We start from the raw sequence: 21,353 nt of genomic DNA, 5'->3' as shown, positions 1-21,353 counted from the left end.
TGGGATGGCAGCATAATCGCGGAGCTCCGTCGGGGCTGTTGTTCAATTGAATATATCCCGCTGTTTTGCCAGGCTTTCCTAAGTCCCAGATAGTAGGGGAAGGCTCCTCTTTCCCCGATACTTTTCAACCTCATGATGATTCCCCTGGCCAGGTTACTAGCCAAGCTTGGACTCAATCCCTTCATCTACGCTGACGACGTCACCATATTTATCCCCTTTAAATCCAACATATCCGAAATCTCAGATAAAATTAATACTGGCATGACCACGCTAACCTCTTGGGCTAATGCTTTCAAAATGAAATTAAACAAAGAAAAGACACAATGTCTAGTTCTTTCATCCCAACACTCTTCACCTCCCCCGGCTACTCTTAGCACCTTAGATGTTAAACTCCCCATATCAGACAGCTTGAAAATACTCGGAGTAACAATTGATAACCATCTATCATTCGAAAACCATGCTAAATCCGCCACCAAAAAAATGTTTAATATGATGTGGATTCTGAAACGATTAAAATCTTATCTTCCCTTGAACACCTTAAGGAACTTAGTGCAATCCACAGTACTTATACACGCAGACTACTGCAACAGTGTTTTTCTAGGATGCAAGACTCTAATCCTCAAGAGACTTCAGACTACCCAAAATACGGCGGCCAGACTTATCTTTGGCAAGTCAAGATTTGATAGCGCAACACCTCTTCGGGAGAGGCTTCTTTGGTTCCCCATCAGAGAGAGAATAAATTTTAAAGTTCACACTGTGATTCATAAGATTATATATGGAGAATCCCCCAACTACATGAACAACCTTATCGACCTCCCAGCCAGAAATAGACCATCGTCACCTTGTACCCACCTCAATTTACACCTCCCCAACTGCAAAGGCATTAAATACAAGACCTTCTATGCATCCAGTTTCTACTTCCTGGGCAGCCAGCTTTGGAACGCTTTGCCAAGATCCATCCGAACAATCAACAAACATCTACCATTCAGGAAAATGCTGAAGACCCACCTTTTCAAGACATCTTAAACGAATAACTGTACTTAACTTTTAAACCCTTCCTCTTAATCCCGGTCCTGATGATTATTATACCTTAGTTTATATATCCCAATCTCCTTATACCTTCATCTTTCCCTCTCTATCCTTTACCATTTATCTTTTCTCCATCCCTCCTCTCCTCACCTCTCCCAATCTCTCTTCCTTTTGATTATCCTTTCCTTTGTTTGCCTCTACATGTTCAACTTTTTTTTATCCTCAAAACCCCACTCACTGCTTATAATATTCTTCTTCCAAGAGTTTGTAATTGTAATTATATTTACTATGTAAGCCGCATTGAGCCTGCAATGTGTGGGAAAGCGCGGGGTACAAATTTAATAAATAGTGCTATGCCGCTGAAAAAGAGCTTGGAGAGGTTTAGATACATGACAGTGCAGAGTGAGAAAACGAAGGCGGGCATGGCAGTGCCTGAGCCTCGAGAGAGCAAGATGGCGCCGATTCCCTCAGAGGCGGAGGAAGAGTGCTCCGTGGATGGTGTGACAGAGACCAGTGAGATTACCAAATCGGATGTGGTGGGGTGGTTCCAGGACTTGAAGGCGGATTTGACGGGGGTCCGAAAAGATATGCAGAATGCCCTGAAGGATATTCAGGCTGAAATTCGGGACCTCGGTGAGGTGGAGGAGGGGCTGGTGACGCTCAAGACGGACATGGGAAACCTTCGTAAGAAGGTGGATATGGACACTACCGAAGTACAGCAACTTAAGGAACAGATAGAGGACCTGGAAAACAGGTTGAGGCGCAATAATTTGAGATTTAAAGGAATTCCGGACCTGGATATATTTAGTAATTGTGAAGCAGTGATACGGGAGCTGTGTGGACGTATATTGTCTTCAGAGGATGGTAATTAATCTTTGGACCTTCGCATACAAAGAGCGCATCGAGTTGCGGGACCGCAACGACATTCTCACCCGAGGGACATTGTTGTATGTTTTGCGGATTTTCCCACGAAAGAGAAGATCTTGATTAAAGCACGGCAGCAAAAAGAGATCCAGTGGAAAAACTATAAGATTGGAGTGTATCAAGACTTGGCAGGGTCTACTTTGCAAAAACGCAGATCTTTTCGTGAAGTTACGGAATTTATGAGATCAAAGGGGATCCGCTACAGGTGGCTCTTTCCATTTGCAGTGTGGCAGACGGTGGACGGGAAATCATGCAAAGTTAAGACTCCAGACAAAGCATGGTCAGCATTGCGTGCTTTGGGATGTAGTGGAGTTCCAGCTCAGGCAAAGCAACCAGTTGCCACAGTAGAACGTGGAGCGGATTCAGCTTAGCAACTGGTGGTGGATCGTGGAAAGAAGTCCGACAAGCATGCTTCTTGAAGAGAGAAGATTTAAGAGGACTGGTGGAAGATTCTTTAAATCATTGAGGACAGTATGCAGATAAGAGAAAATGCAGGGTGTGACCCGTGCAGGGGGCTTGATGGGGAGAGGGGAGGAGGGATACGGGTCTCTAGAGAGAATGGGGGTAGTGGAAGCATGTTGAATGAATGTGAAGGGGGAAGGAGGAGAGGATAAGATGGCTGGGATTATGGGCAACATGTCTGTAATTTGTGGGTCCGGGGGGGGGGGGGGGGGAGGAGTGGAAGGAAGCCTGGTAGGAGTGAAAAGACGAATGAGTGCGGTGGTAAGTGAGAGAGATGTTGGAGGGGGATCAGGGGATAGATCTAGAAGTGCTTGTGCCTTCTGAGGAGTGGGGTTGTTTCTCGAGGGATGGCTGATCCAATGACACAGAGATCAGTAAAAGGGAGGGTGCAGGAATGGGTGGATGGGGGGAGGGGAGAGACATTGTTAGTGGGTTCTTGTAATGTAAATGGGCTCAGTAACCAAGGGAAGTAGAGTAGAATATTTAAGGAGTTGAATAGATTGAAGTGGGATGTGACGTTATTACAAGAAATGCATTTGAGACCAAAAGATGCGCATATGTTGCTTCGTAAGCCCTTTTGGGAGGTCGTGGTTCACCAGGGAGGAGGACCCAAGAGGATGGGGGGGGGGGGGGGGGGGCCATTTTGATAAGACAAAATTGTGGGTTTGTAATCCAACATGATTTCCGGGATTCTAGTGGTCTCTGTGTGGCCATTAGAGGGTTGATGCAGGGTAAGGAGCTTACATTGATCAATATTTATGCCCCGATTGTGGGTCAGAGGGGATTTTTCCAAACATTAAAAGAAGAGATCCAGGGATTTGTTGGAGGGCAAGTGGTGGTAGGAGGGGACTTTAATGTTGCTCCAGATGCATGATTAGACCATTCAACTGGAGGGGGCAACAGAGTAGGCCCAAGTGAAAAGCATTGCTACAGTTTATGAAAGAGCTGGAAGTAGTAAGATTGTTGGAGGTTGTTACATAGAGTGCAGCAAAATTATACCTTCTACTCCCATGCAGCACAGTCATACACCCGTTTAGACAGGTTGTAGGTGCATTGAAATAGCTGGCATATGGTTGGGGAGGCTGAGATAGAGGCCATTCAAATTTCAGATCATGCACCAGTGTGGATTAGGCTTAAGGGGCTGGGTCAAGGGGAGTGGAGGAGCAGGTGGAAGTTGAATGATTCACTTTTAGGGGATGAGAAAGTGAGGGAAGAGATTAAGTTGACTATTCAGGAATTTTGTTGCTTTAATGATAATGGTGAGGTCACAGAAGCAATATTGTGGGATGCATTGAAGTCTGTGGTGTGGGGGACACAAAGGGAAAGGGGACAGCGTTCCCTCGATCTTCGCTCGCGCTTGATGTATTTGGAAAAATTGCACAAACGAAAGCCCACATTGCAGTTATGGGAGGAACTTAAAAAAGTTAGGGGAGAATTAGATCAGTTGCAGATGATGGAAGTAGACTTTATGAGAACTAAACTTAAACAGCAATACTTTGTTTGCTAATAAATCCAGTGCAATGCTAGCCAGGTATTTAAGGGCTAGAAGAGTTAAATCCCTTATTCAAAAGATGAGGGATGGTAGGGGAGGATGGCACTATGCTGATTCTGAGATAGCAAGCTGTTTTTTGAAGTATTATCAAGAATTATATAAGGTCCCGGAGGAGGAACCGGAGGTAGACATAGTTAGTTATTTAGATCAGGTGCAGTTGCAACGACTGAGTGAATCAGAGCACAGCTTGGGGAACCTATTAGGCTGGGGGAAGTGCAGGGGGTGATTAAGAGGCTTCCGAACGGGAAGGCTCCTGGGTTGGATGGGTATTCGGCACGGTTTTACAAATGTTTTGTGGGTGAACTAGAGGATCTTTTGGTTTGGGTGGGTAACGGTGTTTTGGAGGGTAATGAGTTCCCAAAATCTGTTAGAGGCAGGGGTGACTGTCATGCCTAAACTGGGGAAGGACCCAGCGGTGTGTGGCTCTTACAGGCCTATTTCTTTGTTTAATGTGGATGCAAGATTTTGGCTAATAGGTTGGGAAGTGTTCTACCAAAGCTAATTCATAGGGACCAGTCGGGGTTTGTGCCAGGAAGGCAGGTAGGGGACAATATTAGGCGTACCCTACACTTGATATGGGAAGTGCAAAGAAGTGTACCTGCTATGGCCTTATTGGCCATAGATGCAGAAAAGGCCTTTGACCGGGTAACCTGGGGTTTTGAGGGAAGTCCTGAAACGGATGAAAGTGGAAGAGAATTTTAGTACTTGGTTGGCAGCCTTATATAAGGACCCGAGGGCCTGCCTTGATATTAATGGTAGTTACACCTCCTCCTTCCCCATTTGTAGAGGAACTAGGCAGGGGTGCCCTTTGCCACCTCTGCTCTTGGCGATATACATTGAGCCTCTAGCGGAATTGATGCGTCAACATCCAGATATTCGGGGTATAAAGGTGGGGGAGGGGGAACACTGTATTGCTTTGTTTGCGGACGATGTATTGCTTTATGTGGTGGATCCAGGGAGGACGCTGCCTATGATATTAAAGATCCTTCAGGAATTTGAAAAACATGCAGGCTTGTGGATTAATATGGATAAAAGCGAGCAGCTGGGGATCTCTTTGACTCATGGTGAGGAGCGAAGTTTGAGAGTAAAGTTTGCTTTTACATGGGCCAAGCATAGCATCTGATACTTGGGGATTCAGATACCTAGGGATTTAAGTAGAGTGTATAGTTTGAACTATGGGAAAATAGTGGACTAAATTCGGGTGGAGTTATCTAGGTGGAAGGGCTTGTGGTTATCTTGGTGGGGCTGCATGGCAGTAGTGAAGATGAATGTGTTACCTAGGCTGTTATTCTTATTTCAGTCATTGCCGGTGGCGGTCCCGATGCAGATACTTAAACAACTTCAGGGCTACGTATTACAGTTTATTTGGAGTGGCAGACACCCTAGGTTGGCTAGACGGGTGTTATGGGGGGGCCCAGGGGGGGACAGAGCGGTGCCTAATATTGAGTGGTACTATATGGCAGCTCAGCTGCGGCTGATATTGGACTAGGAGAGGGGGAAACTGAAGCCAGCTAGCCAGGTGGAGCAGTCATACTACCCTAACCGAGCATTGAGTTCGTATTTGTGGATAACTGAGGGCACAATGAAGGCATTGATGGGAATACATAATCCATACATAAGGCATTTAATGGGGTTGTAGGGGAAAGTGTGTAGGAGATGGGGACAGAGGGATAGGGTGTCTTCTCTCACGTCCATGCGATGGGAACCCAAATTTGGGGCAGGGAGAGAGAATGCCACATTTGGGAGGTGGGAACAGGTAGGGTTATTGAGTTTTAGGGATGTGCTGCAGAGGGGTAGGGTGAAGAGTTTTGAGACGCTACACTCTATGTATGACCTGCCCGAAGGAGATGTTTTCCCACTTACAAGTACAGCATTTTGTGGGGACTTTGGGATGGAGAGGGGAGGCACCTCAAGAGATGGAAAGCCTGGAAAACCTGTGGATGATGTTGAAAAAGGTGCCCAGACCCATCTTGGTGATGTATACATTTTTTCGGGGATGGGATCCACAACCATTTAGGTTCCAGGGGGCATGGGAACGGGATTTACATTGTAGCTTTACTGATCAAGAATGGGAAATAATCTGTGGGGAGGTCCAAAAGGCTTCAGTATGTGTCTTGGTGCAGGAAAATGCTTATAAGGTGCTCACTCGATGGTATTACACACTGGAGAGATTGGGGCAGATGTACCCGGGTACATCAGATGTATGTTGGAGGTGTGGGGGGCAGTCGGGTACATTCCTGCATATATAATGGACTTGTCCTAGGGTAGTTCCCTTTTGGCAGGAGGTTATGAAGGCTTTGGTGAAAGTGATGGGTGCATCTTTGGTGTGCAGTCCCTCGGTGTGCTTTTTGGGCCTGCATAATGAGAGGGACTCTTGGGAGCAGAGCAAATGGATGCGTTGGGGGTTGGCAGCAGCTAAATGTCTTATAGCGCAGAGCTGGAAATCAATAGATGCCCCGACATTGGGTGACTGGAAGTGCAAAGTGGGACAATTAATAGCCATGGAACGCCTTACGGCATATCGTAAGGATGGAACACTACGACGTAAAGGGGGGTGGAATCGACTTCAACAATGTCTCGCACGACTTTAGGACGGTTGAGCTCTGGAAGAATGGGGGGGTTCAGAGCGGAGGGGAGGGGGAGAGGGAGTTGGTCTTAAAGGCTTGGGGACATTACCAAGTATTGTTGGGGTTCATTAGGGTTGGGGAGTTGGGTCGGGGAGAGCTGGTTGGGTATATTGTACTGTTTTCTTGCAGAATGACAATTGAAGAGAGAAATATTGCTGGTATGCTTTAGGTGGGGAACCACGGATACTAAACATGTATAGGTTCAGTGTGTGTGGAAACAAAAACATTGTTGATTGATGTATGTCAGTTTCTGTGAGGCTTGCAATGATTAAGTTGTTTCTAATAATGTGTGAATTGGATGTGTTAAAATCACAATAAAATATTTATTAAAATCACAATAAAATATTTAAAGTGGGGAAAAAAAACTTTAAAATAGGGCTGCACATTAATAATCACAGTTAATGCTGCAATTAACTTATTTATTAATCTCAAATAAAAATAAAAAAATAAGCTGTGAGAGGGAAAGTGCCGGAAAGGGGAAGGAGTTGAGAAGGACAGTTCTTGGTGGGAAGGAAGCTGGAAGTCACCAGAGAGAATGCTGGAGATGAAGGGGTGGGGTGCAGAGAAACTAGTATGGAAGGAGATTTGTCATGAAATAGAGGGGAAGAAGTTGGGAGGGAAGGAAAGGGTAAGAAACAAGCATGCTTGGGGGAGGGGGTAGAATCTTGGGAAAGAAGCTGTAGGGGAGGGAGAATGCCTGGAGTGGGCAAGAGAATAGCTGGCAAAGGAAGAAATTGAAAAGGATAGGAGTATGGACAAAGGCGGAAGAAGGAACTCTGAGGGAGTTTAAGCTGTGGGGAGAGTAATGGAAAGCAGGGAGGGATGGAAGTGACACAGAGTAAGAGTTTCTGGGGAGGGAGGGTGTAGAAAAGTAGACAAAAAAGCAAATGAAAAAAATTGAAAAGTTCCTTGGCTCATGAATTTTTGGAAGGCACTTAATTTTTTAAAATATTTTTCCCACTCTTGCTTTAGAGAGATAATAAGATTGGTAGACCTGCCGCTGCCTTATTTTCTTTCTTTCTGTACGTTCATCAAATTTTATAGGTGATAACAGCAGGAGCGCCACTTCGGCCTGGTGTAACTGTGATACGGACACCTCTCCAACAGTCTGCTCTGGGGAAGACCATCATTCGAACCCCTCTAGTGATGCAGCAAGGTATTCTCCCAGCTAGTACGTTCAATTTAATACTTAAAACATCTGTGCCTGTGTTTGCAATTGGCATCTTCACATAGCATTCACCTGCATGCTGGGCAAGTCATTAACCATCATGATTACACAATGTGATTATCCTGCCATTAGTTCTAAAGCAGTAATTTCAGGATTTTAATTAGTGTTTAGAAAAATTGTCTTCCCTTTTTTTTTGGGGGGGGGGGGGAGGGGAAGATAGGGCTGGGAGAATACCCGCCAATTGTCTCCTACATTTTTTGACTTTAAGTTCAGTCAAAATAACCATCTCATGAGCCTTCGTTTGCATCTACTATGGGAGCAGATGGGGAGGTCCTCATTTCTCCTATCCTGCCCAATTCACACAGTGACAGTCCATACTTGAGGGCCATGAACCACAGTTCTCTCCTGAAATCAGTATGCTTGTGTACTCTAGATTTCTCTGTTGTGTGATGGCTGAAACTTCTTCCTAAACCATCCTAGCAAAACTTAAGTTTCTCATCCTGAGCCTCTGGACCAGTGCTTTTTGGTTTTTTTTTTTTTTTTTTGGGGGGGGGGGGGGGGGTTCTCACTTTCATTGTATTATGACATTGAATAACTAGCCAAAAATACCTGCTGTAATAAAGAATGCGAAGCTTTCTTTAGTATTAAAGGGGTTCATTCAAAAAGGTCAGAAGTCCAGTAAGCTACAGCTGTACCTGTTAAATTCTGCTTTCACTGCAGGTCAAACGCAGCAGGTAGTAACACAAATCATCCGTGGGCAGCCTGTGTCTACTGCAGTGTCCAGCTCCAGCACAGTTTCTTCAACCACAGGGCAGCGGGTGGTAGCCCCTGGCACGCCTTCAGCACAACAGCAGCCAGTCTCCACACCACAGCCGCCTCGACCCCAACAGGGGCAAGTGAAATTAACAATGGCTCAGCTTACGCAACTGACACAAGGGCAGGTAAGTAAAAGGTAGAGGCCCCTTCTGAATGACCCATATTAACCTAACCTCACAAAAGGAAGGTCTTTGCTTGCTTGCTTGCTTGCTTGCTTATTTACTTATGAGTGCTTGGAATACCACTTTTAATGTCAAAGACCTAGCAAAGCAGTTTACCATAAAACTAAAGCAGAAAAGAGAAGAGAAACAAAAACTGGGAGGAAAGCAATGGACGGGGTAGAGAGGGAAGAGATAGGGGACTAGAGATGAGCTTGTACTGGGTTAGGGTTGATATTTGAAGGGGGGAGGGGGGGTTCTCACTAAAACTAAACCATAGGTATTTAATGGGGATTGAGTTTTATTTTCAGGTCTGTTGTTTGCAGGGTGGAAACCAAGGTCTAACAGTGGTAATTCAGGGGCAAGGACAGACTACAGGTCAGTTGCAACTGATTCCCCATGGGGTAACGGTGATTCCAGGACCTGGGCAGCAGCTAATGCAAGCTGCGATGCCCAATGGGACAGTCCAGAGATTTCTCTTTACCCCACTGCCTGCAGCGCCCACTACAGCCAGCACCACAGCCACAGTTTCAACCTCTGTACCAGGTATGCTCAAAAATGAAATATGAGAAAATCTTTAATTGTGAAGGGCAGTAATGATAGTTCCTTAGCGTCCCTCCGGACCGGCCCAGGAATGGACTGATGGGTTGTGCACGCCTACCAGCAGGTGAGACTGAGAAAAAAAAAAAGCCTCTGACTCCAGAGAGCCAATAAGAACCCTGGTCATGTGACCTTTGCCCCAGTATTTTCTCAGTCTCCCAGCAGGTAGGACGTGAGCCATTAGTCTCTCTTTGTGTGATAGCTTTTGTGCTAAGGAATTTTCTGTTGAAACTACTGTTATTAGACGCTCCAGACTCCGCCCCTTCTGCCTCGCATCACCTTATGCCCGGAACAGACTTCCTGAGCCCATACGCCATGCGCCCTCCCTGCCCATTTTCAAGTCCTTACTCAAGGCCCATCTCTTCTCCCTTGCTTTTGGTGCCTAACCACCTTCCCATTCCTGATACCTACACTGAGTACATAGTTTTTACCTTTAGATTGTAAGCTCTCTTGAGCAGGGACTGTCCTTCCCCATGTTTAAACTTGTACAGCGCTGCGTAACCCTGGCAGCGCCATAGAAATGCTAAGTAGTAGTAGTAGTTGCTTATCAGCCTCTGGGGTGTTACACTCGGGTGCCCCGAGTCCCTACCCCCCCCTTTTTCCTCCCCATCTCCCTTCTGTATGCGTCTCGATCTAAGATTAATAATTAAGGGAAGGGCTACCCTTTCTGAGTAAAGGTGTATTGCCTTTGGGAGAGGCAGCCAGTAGTTTAAACAGAAAAGAAACAGAGAAGCAAGAAAGCTAGCAAGTGTTGTTCCCCGCTGCCCTAACGAGCAAGCAGCTCTGATTTGTTTTTCTTACTCAGCTATTTAAATTAAAAAAAAAACAATTGCTTGACCCAGGAATATGATCAGAAGAGCTTGGCTAAAAAACGACAAATATATGCATTTTTTCCCTAATTGTATTGATTTAAGGTTTATTAAAAGAGATCATTAGAACATCTTTGCCTTGTAGACAGCAGGCTACTGTAAGCATGTAATACTTATTCTTTATGGAGAAGGAAGAGGTAATGCCACCACATGGGTGACATCTGTGAGGTTGCATTCCTTGCTGTCCACAGTGAGCCCCCATTACAGATAAGCACAGTTGCTTTATTTGGCACTGGCAAATACCGATCTGTAGATGTGATTATACCATAGCTAGATTTCTTGTTGATTTTAAATTGCCAAAAGCAAGATGAGTTCACACCCGATTCAAGGCCCATGTCCACTTTACTGCAGTCATTTTTATGGATTCAGAAATGGTGAAGAGAGAAAACGTCTGGTTAACATATCATTTGGGACTTGATGTGGCTTTTTTTTTTTTTTTCACATCGTGGAATACTAAAAATACATGAAGCTAGAAAGTAAGCTCCTTGACTTGCCGGTGAAATGGTAATGCATAAGTATCACCACTGTAAAGATTGTCACTTCTGTTTCATGCAGAAGAAAATCTAGTATAAGTAGGGATGGCTTATAGCCTGTTGGTGACTTAAAATTCATGGAATATCTGTATTTTTTATAGCAATAGCAGAATCAAAACAGACGTCACAAGGGCAGCAGACAGAGATGCAGCAGGGCCAAGCATCAGCACTACCATCACTGAGTCCAGCTAAGCCACAGCCACTGGATCAACCCCAAATTCAGACTCAGCCACAGCTTGAGCCCCAAGCTGCTCAGCCTCAGACTTCGGGGCAGTTGCAGACTACTTCATCTCAAAGTCAGCCCCAGACTGTCCAAGCTCAGACTCAAAATCAGCCTCAGCCTGAAGTCCAGACGCAAACAGAGTCTCCAGCCCCAGCAACCACTCAGTCTCCTGTCTCTTCTGAAGCACAGCCTGCTGTGCAGCAGCCAGCAAAACCGCATGTTACAATTCACGCTCAGCCCCCAAGTCAGATCCTTTGTCAGTCCCCAGTCCAAAGCCATCTTCATTCTCGTGTCCTCCCCCAGCCTCAATCCCAGGTTCAGACTGTACAGCAGGCTCCGATCCAGTCACAGCCACAGGCTCTGATTCAAGCCCATGCTGCTTTACCGATGCAGGTGCAAATGCAGCAACAGCAGCCACCACCACCTTCCTCTCAACCCCAAGCCCAGCTTCACACTCAAGGTCAGATTCTTCCAACTTCACAGACTTTGACTTCAGTTACTGTACAGTCTCCCACTCGCCCTCAGCTATCAATCCAGCAACCCCAGACCCAAGTGATTACTGTACCTCAGTTACAGCAGCAAGTTCAGGTTTTCTCCCAAATCCCATCCCATGTCATGGCTCAGATCCAGGCTCAGCAGGGTGGGATGCCACAGCAGATCAAGCTTCAGTTACCCATCCAGATCCAGCAAAGCAACCCAGTACAGGCTCACCAGATTCAGAACGTGGTGACCGTGCAAGCAGCCAGCGTCCAGGAGCAGCTGCAAAGGATTCAGCAGCTCCGAGAGCAACAGCAAAAGAAGAAGCAGCAACAGCTCGAGGTGAAACGGGAACAAGTCCTGCAGGCTTCTAATCAAAGTGAAATTATTCAGAAACAAGTAAGTGTATTGGTGGTGAAGCTTGTCAGATTTCATGGCATTTAACCATAGAGAAGTTTGATTTGGGTACAGTATCTGTGTTTGAAATTTTAAATGCCAAATGCTATGTGTTTTTGCAATCAGTTACAGGTGTCACTATCTTGTTTCTGGTCACAAATGCTAGAACTATTTATTTTGGTAAAAATATAAAAGTTGAGGCAAATGATTTTTTTTTCACAAATCTTTTTTTTTGTACCTTTATTTAGGGGAAAATTTCTCCATATAGGTTAGTTTTTCACATAATGCAACAGTAATGGACCTCACTCCTAAGTCTTTATAGGGTATTTATTTTATTTTTATTCTGTCTGTATTTTGAGTTTGTTTTTAAATACATATTTTGTCTACTGGTTTTGGTTTAGCTATTTGTATGTTTTGAATTGTATGTGTACCATTACTTCAGTGTATTAGTTCTCCATCTGGAGCTGTGGGTGAGTGGGTTATAAATATTTTAAATACATTTTTTAAAAGTCATGCCCTTCTCCTTACCGTCACCAACAGATCTGTCTAGAATTTGCAGATTGTGCCCATCTGTCTAGAATTTGCAGATTGTGCCCATCTACCAGCAGGTGGAGATAGAGTAAATAATTATGCTGAAATATGTAGTGGACTGTGCAGCTGCCCCTTTTATCTATTTTCTCTCTTGAGGTGTTTGCTTGTTTCTGATCTCCAGTACCTTGGTTTTTGAAGGTTTGAAGGTGGTTCTTTTATAGTTGTTTAAGGAGGCAGAGAGAGTTTTGGATGGCAGAAAATTATACCACCGCTTTGTTATTGAAATACTGAATTTGAACCAGTTGCACAGAATGCAGTTCTTTACTCTGTCTCCGCTTGCTGGTGATTGGCCATAACACTACAAGTTCTGGACTGATCTGTTGGGACTAAAGGAAAGAACATTAGCAGGTAAGACCGAATTTTTCCTTCGTAAAAGCATTAACCCAATCCACACACCCCCATCTATGATGACTTTGTTAGATGTTCTCACCTTCAACTTGGATACGTAATTGGCTCTGGATCACTTCTCCATAGAAACCATTGTGTACATACCAGGACCTCCCCATACTATGTGGTTTTCTTCCAGATAAAATGCCAACGCTACCTTGGCCAGTTCAGTAATAGAAGTGTTTACCATCAATTTAAGTACAGATCTGAAAATTGAAAATACTCTTTCATTATGAAATTATATATATATATAGTAGAAATGCAAATTACATTATTCTATACTACTTTAAAGAAGGCCAAATGTTAGTGTTTGGAACTTTAGCTATTGTTCTAGCAAGTATATTCACCCTTAATGCTCTGAATTAGATATCTTCAAGTTCATTTCTTCTGTGTGTGATTTTGTTCCGTCTGTAATCCATGAGGCCTTTCTTTATGTATTTTAGTAATGCCAGAGTTGCAGAATATAGGCATACACACTGGACTGCAGACACTTATGAATTATAGTCTGTTTCATTGCATTATATGAATATGTAATATCTTGTTTTAGTTGGAAAGTTCTCGTATTCAGAGCACCAGGGCTGAGTTAATGAATGCATTGAGTTGGGTTGTTTATTTTTTGTTTCAAGGTTGTTATGAAACAGAATGCAGTGATAGAGCACTTGAAACAGAAGAAGACCATGACCCCAACTGAGAGAGAGGAGAATCAGAGGTAAGAAAGTCCATGGCTGTCATACCTTAAAATATCTTTTCCATAGCGTACCACAGATCAGTCCAGAGATTTGCAAGTTACGGCCATCCACAGCAGGTGGAGATAGAAAGAACAGCAGAGCTCTGCCATATAGGGTACTGAGTAGCTCCCTCATCTTCAGCATTCTCTCTATCTAACAGGTGAATGGTCATATCCTGTGCAGCTCTGGTCTGGTTGTGGTTCCTACAGGCCTAGTAGAGCTTCAGGGGTTGAGGTGTCCCTTTTTGGGGCTCAAGGGTATACCTGAGGGGGGCCATGCCCCTCCCTTCTTCCCCCACCAGCTCTTTGGATTTGTTATCTACCTGTAGTTTGTATGTGTGTCTTTGTGCCACTGTGTCTTGTATTAGCTGTTAATTCCTGGGGGAAGGCAGGAAACTTATGGGGTGCCATATGCTCTGCACAGTCACCACACTCCAACTTCTTTAAATTTCAGATCCTTCTTGTTTAGGAAGGCTTACATACCCCTTTTTTAAACAGTTAGAAGTTGGGGTTTTTTTTTTTTTTTTTTTAATGACTTCAAAAAAAAATTTCACATTGTTCATTAAGGTGTTAGATGCCTTCTATCTTGCTCTGCATCTTTGGAACTAACTTCCAATCAAACTTTGAGCTGAAGGAGGTTTGAAAAGGTTCAGATCTGTTTAAAATCTTACTTTTTCCAAATTGAATTTGAAGGCCAGATTCAGGGTTTTAATGAAAGCTCCCTCTTAATGTGTATGTTTTGTTGGTGGTTGTTGTATACGTGTTATAATGCTTGTTTCTCTCTCTTATTTAGTTTGAGTTCTTTTCTTTTCTTAAAACTGAATTTTTTTTTTAAATTGTATATTACTGAGATCTTATTGGCTAAGCGATATATCAAAGCTTGAATAAATTACTGGTGAATTTCATTGTCAGCAGCCTCAGTTTACTAATGTCAGCATTTTTCCAGTTTATATTATTTATATTTGTCTAATGAGCAAAAAAAAAAAAAAGGTTTCTGAGACATACATTCACTCATTTGTACCTTGACATCTTCTTACTGTGTTTTTTAGTCTCGTGCGCTAATGAGGAGATAGTCCATTGTTTTTTTTTAAACCTATCGTTATTTTCCATTGTTTCATCACAAAACAGAGCTGAAATACTAGTACAATAATGGCACTCTGTTTTCTTTAGTGCGCTGCAGCACAGACATAACAGCATTATGTTCAACTGCTAATATACATATAAAGTAGATTCCCTCCCCTTCCCATCCACCCTGCTGTACCATTTCATCTCCCCCCCGCCAAAGTCCAATTCCCATATATAATAGTAACATAGTAGATGACGGCAGAAAAAGACCTGCACGGTCCATCCAGTCTGCCCAACAAGACAACTCATGTGTGCTGCTTTTGTGTATACCCTACTTTGATTTGTACCTGTGCTCTTCAGGGCACAAACCGTATAAGTCTGCCCAGCACTGGCCCCGCCTCCCAACCACCGGCTCTGGCACAGACCGTATAAGTCTGCCCAGCACTATCCCCGCCTCCCACCACCGGCTCTGGCACAGACCGTATAAGTCTGCCCAGCACTATCCCCGCCTCCCAACCTCCAGTCCCGCCTCCCACCACTGGCTCTGGCACAGACCGTATAAGTCTGCCCCGCACTATCCCCGCCTCCCAACCTCCAGCCCCGCCTCCCACTACCAGCTCTGCTATCCAATCTCGGTTAAGCTCCTGAGGATCCTTTCCTTCTGAACAGGATTCTTTTATGTTTATCCCACGCATGTTTGAATTCCGTTACCGTTTTCCTCTCCACCACCTCCCGCGGGAGGGCATTCCAAGCATCCACCACTCTCTCCGTGAAGAAATACTTCCTGACATTTTTCTTGAGTCTGCCCCCCTTCAATCTCATTTCATGTCCTCTCGTTCTACCGCCTTCGTATCTCCGGAAAAGGTTCGTTTGCAGATTAATACCTTTCAAATATTTGAACGTCTGTATCATATCACCCCTGTTTCTCCTTTCCTCCAGGGTATACATGTTCAGGTCAGCAAGTCTCTCATACGTCTTGTTACGCAAATCCCATACCATTCTCGTAGCTTTTCTTTGCACCGCTTCGATTCTTTTTACATCCTTAGCAAGGATAATACGAACTAAAAGGAGAGCCGCCAAAACCGAGGGAGTCGTTCTTAATACCTATGGTGGTGATAACTGGCTTAGGTTGGGCAGAAGCCCCATATCATTCTTATCTATACTCTGCCTCTACCAATAAGGGAATTAGGAATTGGACAAGTTTGTATCTCAGCTGTGGCTACACAGTCGAAGGGAAATACTTCATTATCCTGTTTTTTTAGAATTTTCTTCCACTATAACAGCAAATTACTTTTTACAGCAAAACCGAAATAAAAGTGTATGTCTGCTGGGCTGTCCCCTTCCAGCAATTACATCAAATATTAGGCTTGCCTGTTGGCTCAGTGGTACTAGAGCTGTAAACACTGGAAGGTCCTGGGTTCAATTCCCAACTTAAATTTGCTTCACACGTTGACTGGAGCAGGAGATGCCCCTAGAGCAGGTGTTCTCAACCCAGTCCTCAGGACACATCTAGCCAGTCAGGTTTTCAGGATACCCACAAGGAATATACATGAGATACATTTGCATGCACTACCTCCATTGTATGCAAATCTATCTCATTTATGTTCATTGTGAGTATCCTGAAAACCTGACTGGGTTGAGAACCTCTGCCGTAAAGAGGAGTGGGGCAGGCATAGTCATCGAACAATGACAACATCTAGTGGCTGAATTTAGGGCTCATGATTGCAAGATTGTATGAAGACCTGTTGCATGGTCTTTCCCCCCACCTCACCTCCATTCCCAGGTGAGGATTGCATTGACTGGATTAAAGTAAACAGGGAGGGAATGAGAAATAGGAGGATTTGATTTAACAGGAAGTCCAAACAAGCAGTAGGAAATTGTAGGATTAGTAAATAAAAATGAAATATGTCACACTTTGGATGTTTTTCCATGTAATTGTGTGGTGGTTAAAGTATCTGAGCTTTAATAACATGTCAGGTTCAATCAGAGTTTTAATTTCATAGCTGAGAAGTATCCTCTAGTTAACAGGTTTCCATGAGGTTTTGCAGGAAGGGTAAGCAGTGGTATTTCACTGAAGGCAGAATTTAGTTCCATCAGTAAACTGCTTAAGAGGCAGTGGTAGGCCATGTGCTCATGGAGCTGACTGCGGAATATACGTAGTCGTTTGTTATGCAGGGTACCACAATAAGAGAATCAAACGTACACTCCAAAATTTTCTGTAACATATTTATATTCCAGGATGATTGTGTGCAACCAGGTGATGAAGTACATTTTGGATAAGATTGATAAAGAGGAAAAACAGGCAGCAAAGAAGCGGAAGCGGGAAGAGAGCGTTGAGCAGAAACGAAGCAAGCAGAATGCCAGCAAACTCTCTGCTCTGCTCTTCAAACATAAAGAGCACCTGAAGGCAGAGATCTTGAAGAAAAGAGCCCTCCTGGACAAGGACTTGCAGATAGAGGCTCAGGTAAGAATCTTTTTCAGATGCCAGGAGGAAATATTCTTAATTTAAAACCATGTCATCTAAGACCACAGTTCTGGCATCCAAAGCAGTCTCGAGAGAGTTAATATTTTTCCAATTGCTGTTCTCAAAGATTTTTTTTTCCAGTGATGAGTTACTTCTGAAGACCTAAATAACAAGTGTAAGGGGTATTAGCGTGATTTCATCAGCATATTGGTGGACGTTATGGTTTGTTTGTTTATTTATTTATTTGTGACATTTATATCCCACATTATCCCAAACAAGTTTGAGTTCAATGTGGCTTACAATAAACAGTATAGGATACATAACAAAGATGAATGTGTGTATGTGTTGACATGTATGATTTAGATGTCCTAATTAAAGTGCTTTGAATTCATTTCGATCTTGTGTTCTTGTCAGTTTAATCATTTTATATTGCTTATTGTTTTAGGAAGAACTGAAGAAAGACCTGAGTAGAATTAAAAAAGAAAAGGAACGAGCCCAGGCTGCTGCTGCTGCTGCAGCGGCCGCAGCAGCAGCCACCGCAGCAGCCACACCGCCAGCACCGGCTTTACCACCTCCTCAGCATACAGCAAGAGTCACCTTTGCTACACCAGCACTGCCTCCACCATCATCTCACAAGAGAAAACGAGAGGAGGAGAGAGATCCAGCCACTTCCAAGACCAAGAAAAAGAAAATGATTTCTACTACTACCTCAAAGGAAAGCAAGAAAGATACAAAGATATACTGCATCTGCAAAACACCATATGATGAGTCGAAGTGAGTCCAGAGCATCACATTCTTTTCTATATCGATTGTTTTTCTAGCTGTTAAGAATTAGCAAAGTACAATCAGGTTAAGTTGCAATTTCCACAGATGTTTTGGATCCCATGAATTTTCAAAAATACATATGTTTCAGTAGATCTGTTCCATCTCATCATCACTCTTTTTATTTTCTTTATATGAGTACTTTGAGTTAAGGAGTTGATAGTGGTAGTAGCCTTAGTGATAGAGCAATGACCTGAGACCAAAGGACTACTTCCTTTTACTTTGAGAAAACCTAACCCACTGTCTAAAGACTTAATTAATCTGTTTGGCAAATAGTACTCGGAGGGTATTAAGTAAACAGTTTAGTTCTGAATGGCTATAACTGGATTTATTTCAGTTCTTCTGAACTCTTGGGGAGTGGGGATGGCTAGAAGGATGCCACGTAAGATCACACCAAATATTATCTGATCAGTTCATATCGAGTGATGCATTTTTTGACATTGTAGCTAGTAAGGACCAGTCGAGTCAGTGTGTGATGATCATTTTGGGCATTAACAAAAAAGCAGGTTGCTCTTAGCAATTATGAAGGAGAGCATCTTTAAGCAGTTTAAAAATGAGTAACTTAAAGAATTACCTTTTTTTAATTGAGAGCTATTTTGTGCTGTCTCTCAATTTTGCTTTTGAAGTACTACATAGTATGGAGTGAGTGGGGGTTTTTTTTTTTTTTTTATAAGCCACCAGTACTTCCTTCTCTGCCAGTTTGCCTTCTCCTCACAGTGGGATCCTGGCCTGCATTCTGCTTGCGCTAGGTGAAAATGGGGGATTCTGGATCAGATTACGGGTCTTGAAGGTGCTGCTGACATTTTAGATAAAGATTTTAGTATTATATTTAGAGAGAATTATGTATGTATGTATATATGCTGGATTTTGTTTTGTGTGTGTGTGCATTTTCTCACTGGCCTGGAGATGCAGCTAGAGCCAGGTGTTTTTGGAACCCTTGTCCCCTCACTTAACACTACGAAGTCTTCTGCTTGTGACACTGTTGCTGTAGAATTCCTGTATTGTCACAAACAGAAGAGTTTGGCCTCAGAAAAAGGATAAACTGCAGGCTTGTTGAGCCAGTTTACCAGCAATAATGTACATCACTATTTACTGACAAGGTAATGCATGTGGGGCTAGATTTATTTTCAACTACAAGGGGGTAATTTGAAGGCTGCCTAAATAGGGGGTGAAGTCCATAGGTACTTTTATCTGCTTACTTTAGCTTTGAAAAATACCACCTGCGTACAGTTACACCCACTAATGTGGGTATTTTTACCCAGAAGTATGCATATACTTTCAAGCCCTATCCCTCAGGAATTCTTTCCCTCACTGCAGATAAATGTGTACAGGTAGATGAGTTGTTTGCATGCTTTAACCCTTATACTGAGTGAACAGTTTTCCAAAACTCATTTTCCAGCATATACAGAGCACTGTTTAACTCAAGGGACTATATATGCATATGTAAAAAGTCCATAGTCACTTTTTTCTTTAAGCCTATATAGACAATTATGTGTCTTTATAAAATAGACTCTTAAAATGATCCCCATAGCCTGCACATGCTCTGACATAAATTTATATATGCTCCAGAGAAGGTGTAAATGTGTGTGTGTGTGAAAATATGCATGTACATTGCTTCTATGCCCCTGGGAATGCTTACATGGTGTAAACGTTCACACCATTTTGTTGATATATGTGTTCAATTTTATTTGAGGAAAATGCTGTATAAAATTACCCTCTATGTGTCTAGCATGTAGCCTAGCAGTAAGATGTATGAACTTTAATTGTTATTTATATATGATCATTGGAGGAAGGTAGTACGTTACCTGTCCTTAAATTTAAAAACTAATTTTTGGAGGGGAAAATTATTTCCTTATTAATTATGAGATAATAGAACCTCTGATTTCTCTTTTGTGCTCTGAAACTGTGCTGACACCCTCTTGGTGAGCCTGTGCTTTCTCAGCCTGCTCTTTGCTTGGCCCTGCAACAGTATGTAGAGATCAGGGAAGAGTTAGGGGTGCAAATGGTTTCTAGTGGCACCACCTCTAGAGAGAGCCCCATAAATACAGGGGAATGTAACGTTTGGGGGAAAAAAATGTATTTTTCTACTTTCCAAATCAACTGTGTCAAAATGCTGCTTAAATAGAAATTCCTTTCTGAGGACAAAATGTTATCAAGAGTTTGAAAGAATGTCTTTATAAGCCAAACATCCTTATAGGAGGAGGTGTTAAGTGGAATCCACTGTAATCGTTTCCAGTAGACTAGAAGTAAGCATGTACAGTAGCTAAGATAAAGCATATTGTCCTTGCATTGTATTATGCTTTTTGTCTGATTGAGTTTTGTTCTAGAATGTTAATCTTTTCCCTTTTAGTTCCATTTCTGTTGCATTTTTTTATGTTTGTTTAAATATCTCATTAAACAAGTAAGACAAATACTTTGGGTTTTTTTTTTTTTAATTTTACATCTTAAAGCAAATGTTTACTCGGCAGTCTTTAACTCATGGATATGTTCAGATTTTGATTACTGTATGGATGCTTAAAGCAATGGTTCAAGATGAGAGCTTGCTTATTTCTTTCCTCATGTTTGTCCGCGCAGCCTCGCATGCAATGTTGGCACCTGCCGCAGCCACTTAGCGCTTTTGCCTGTGGCTGTAATGCAATTGATCCCTTGTGTCACCTCCACAGCAGTACTTGGCTTGTTCCCCACTAGTTCTTCCATGTTATTTAAGTGGAATGACTACTTTTAAAGACATTAACCTGATCAAAGGTGTTCTCCCTTCCCCCACCGAGCATTGCTATGCATTCCTCTATTCTTTGGTTTTTAGGTGTTCTTTATGAAATCGAGCAGTGGACAAAACAAATACAGCAGCACAGTGGTGCCTTCTGGCATAATCTCATTTACATGAATGTACTGCTTTTATCCATCAAAAAATAATGAGTTATTAGCACTGACAAGATTATAAAGTTCTAGATCATAGTTCCGAAACTTGGTAGAAAAAGTGCTGCATTTATTAAACTGTTCTCTCAAAGGGAAGAAAACTCAGCAGTACCACTGTCTTAAATTCTCAGATCATATTTTTGATGGCAGATAGAGTAAAGGCCAGCCTTATATACCTGGGCACAGCATAGGGCCTCAAGCACTGCCAACATGACTGAGGATGGCAAACAGAATTCACCCATTTGGGTACCTCAGATTTCATCAAGAAGATTAGTTGTTTAAAATACTGAGGTCAATGCTTAAAAAGCTGCTGTGAGGGAAAGTTAACGAGGCAACTTTGTCTGATTTAACACTTCCTGGATATTTGTCCCAGATCCATGTGGTCTGAATATTCCCATCTAAGGTTGTCCAGGTATATTTTTAGGCCAGCTATGTGCTTGAAGTTGCACAGCTAACTTTAGCTGCTTGGCACTGAATGATACCTTGGACAGAGTTAAGCCATGGACCACAAACGCCCCCAATTTAGACTTTTTGTCTGGGTAAATTT

At 43.0% G+C, this 21,353-nt stretch overlaps 1 protein-coding gene across 8 annotated transcripts in view; it reads left to right on the top strand.

The window, feature by feature from the left end:
• The window catches only part of BPTF (bromodomain PHD finger transcription factor), a 155,999-nt gene that overhangs the window by 106,236 nt on the left and 28,410 nt on the right, over positions 1-21,353 (top strand). For 6 of the 8 annotated variants that reach the window (XM_030208442.1, XM_030208438.1, XM_030208440.1 and 3 more), the window contains 7 exons: positions 7,639-7,765; positions 8,483-8,703; positions 9,063-9,282; positions 10,840-11,837; positions 13,439-13,521; positions 16,843-17,068; positions 17,514-17,842. In XM_030208442.1, the coding sequence (XP_030064302.1) occupies positions 7,639-7,765; positions 8,483-8,703; positions 9,063-9,282; positions 10,840-11,837; positions 13,439-13,521; positions 16,843-17,068; positions 17,514-17,842 (2,204 nt within the window). The remainder of the gene's footprint in view (positions 1-7,638; positions 7,766-8,482; positions 8,704-9,062; positions 9,283-10,839; positions 11,838-13,438; positions 13,522-16,842; positions 17,069-17,513; positions 17,843-21,353) is intronic. The other 2 variants (XM_030208443.1, XM_030208439.1) reach the window with 1 other exon arrangement.

Source organism: Microcaecilia unicolor, chromosome 6, assembly GCF_901765095.1.
Source record: "Microcaecilia unicolor chromosome 6, aMicUni1.1, whole genome shotgun sequence".
NCBI lineage: Eukaryota > Metazoa > Chordata > Amphibia > Gymnophiona > Siphonopidae > Microcaecilia > Microcaecilia unicolor.
Note: the sequence above shows the minus strand (reverse complement) of the source record. Positions and strands in the feature narration are given on the sequence as shown.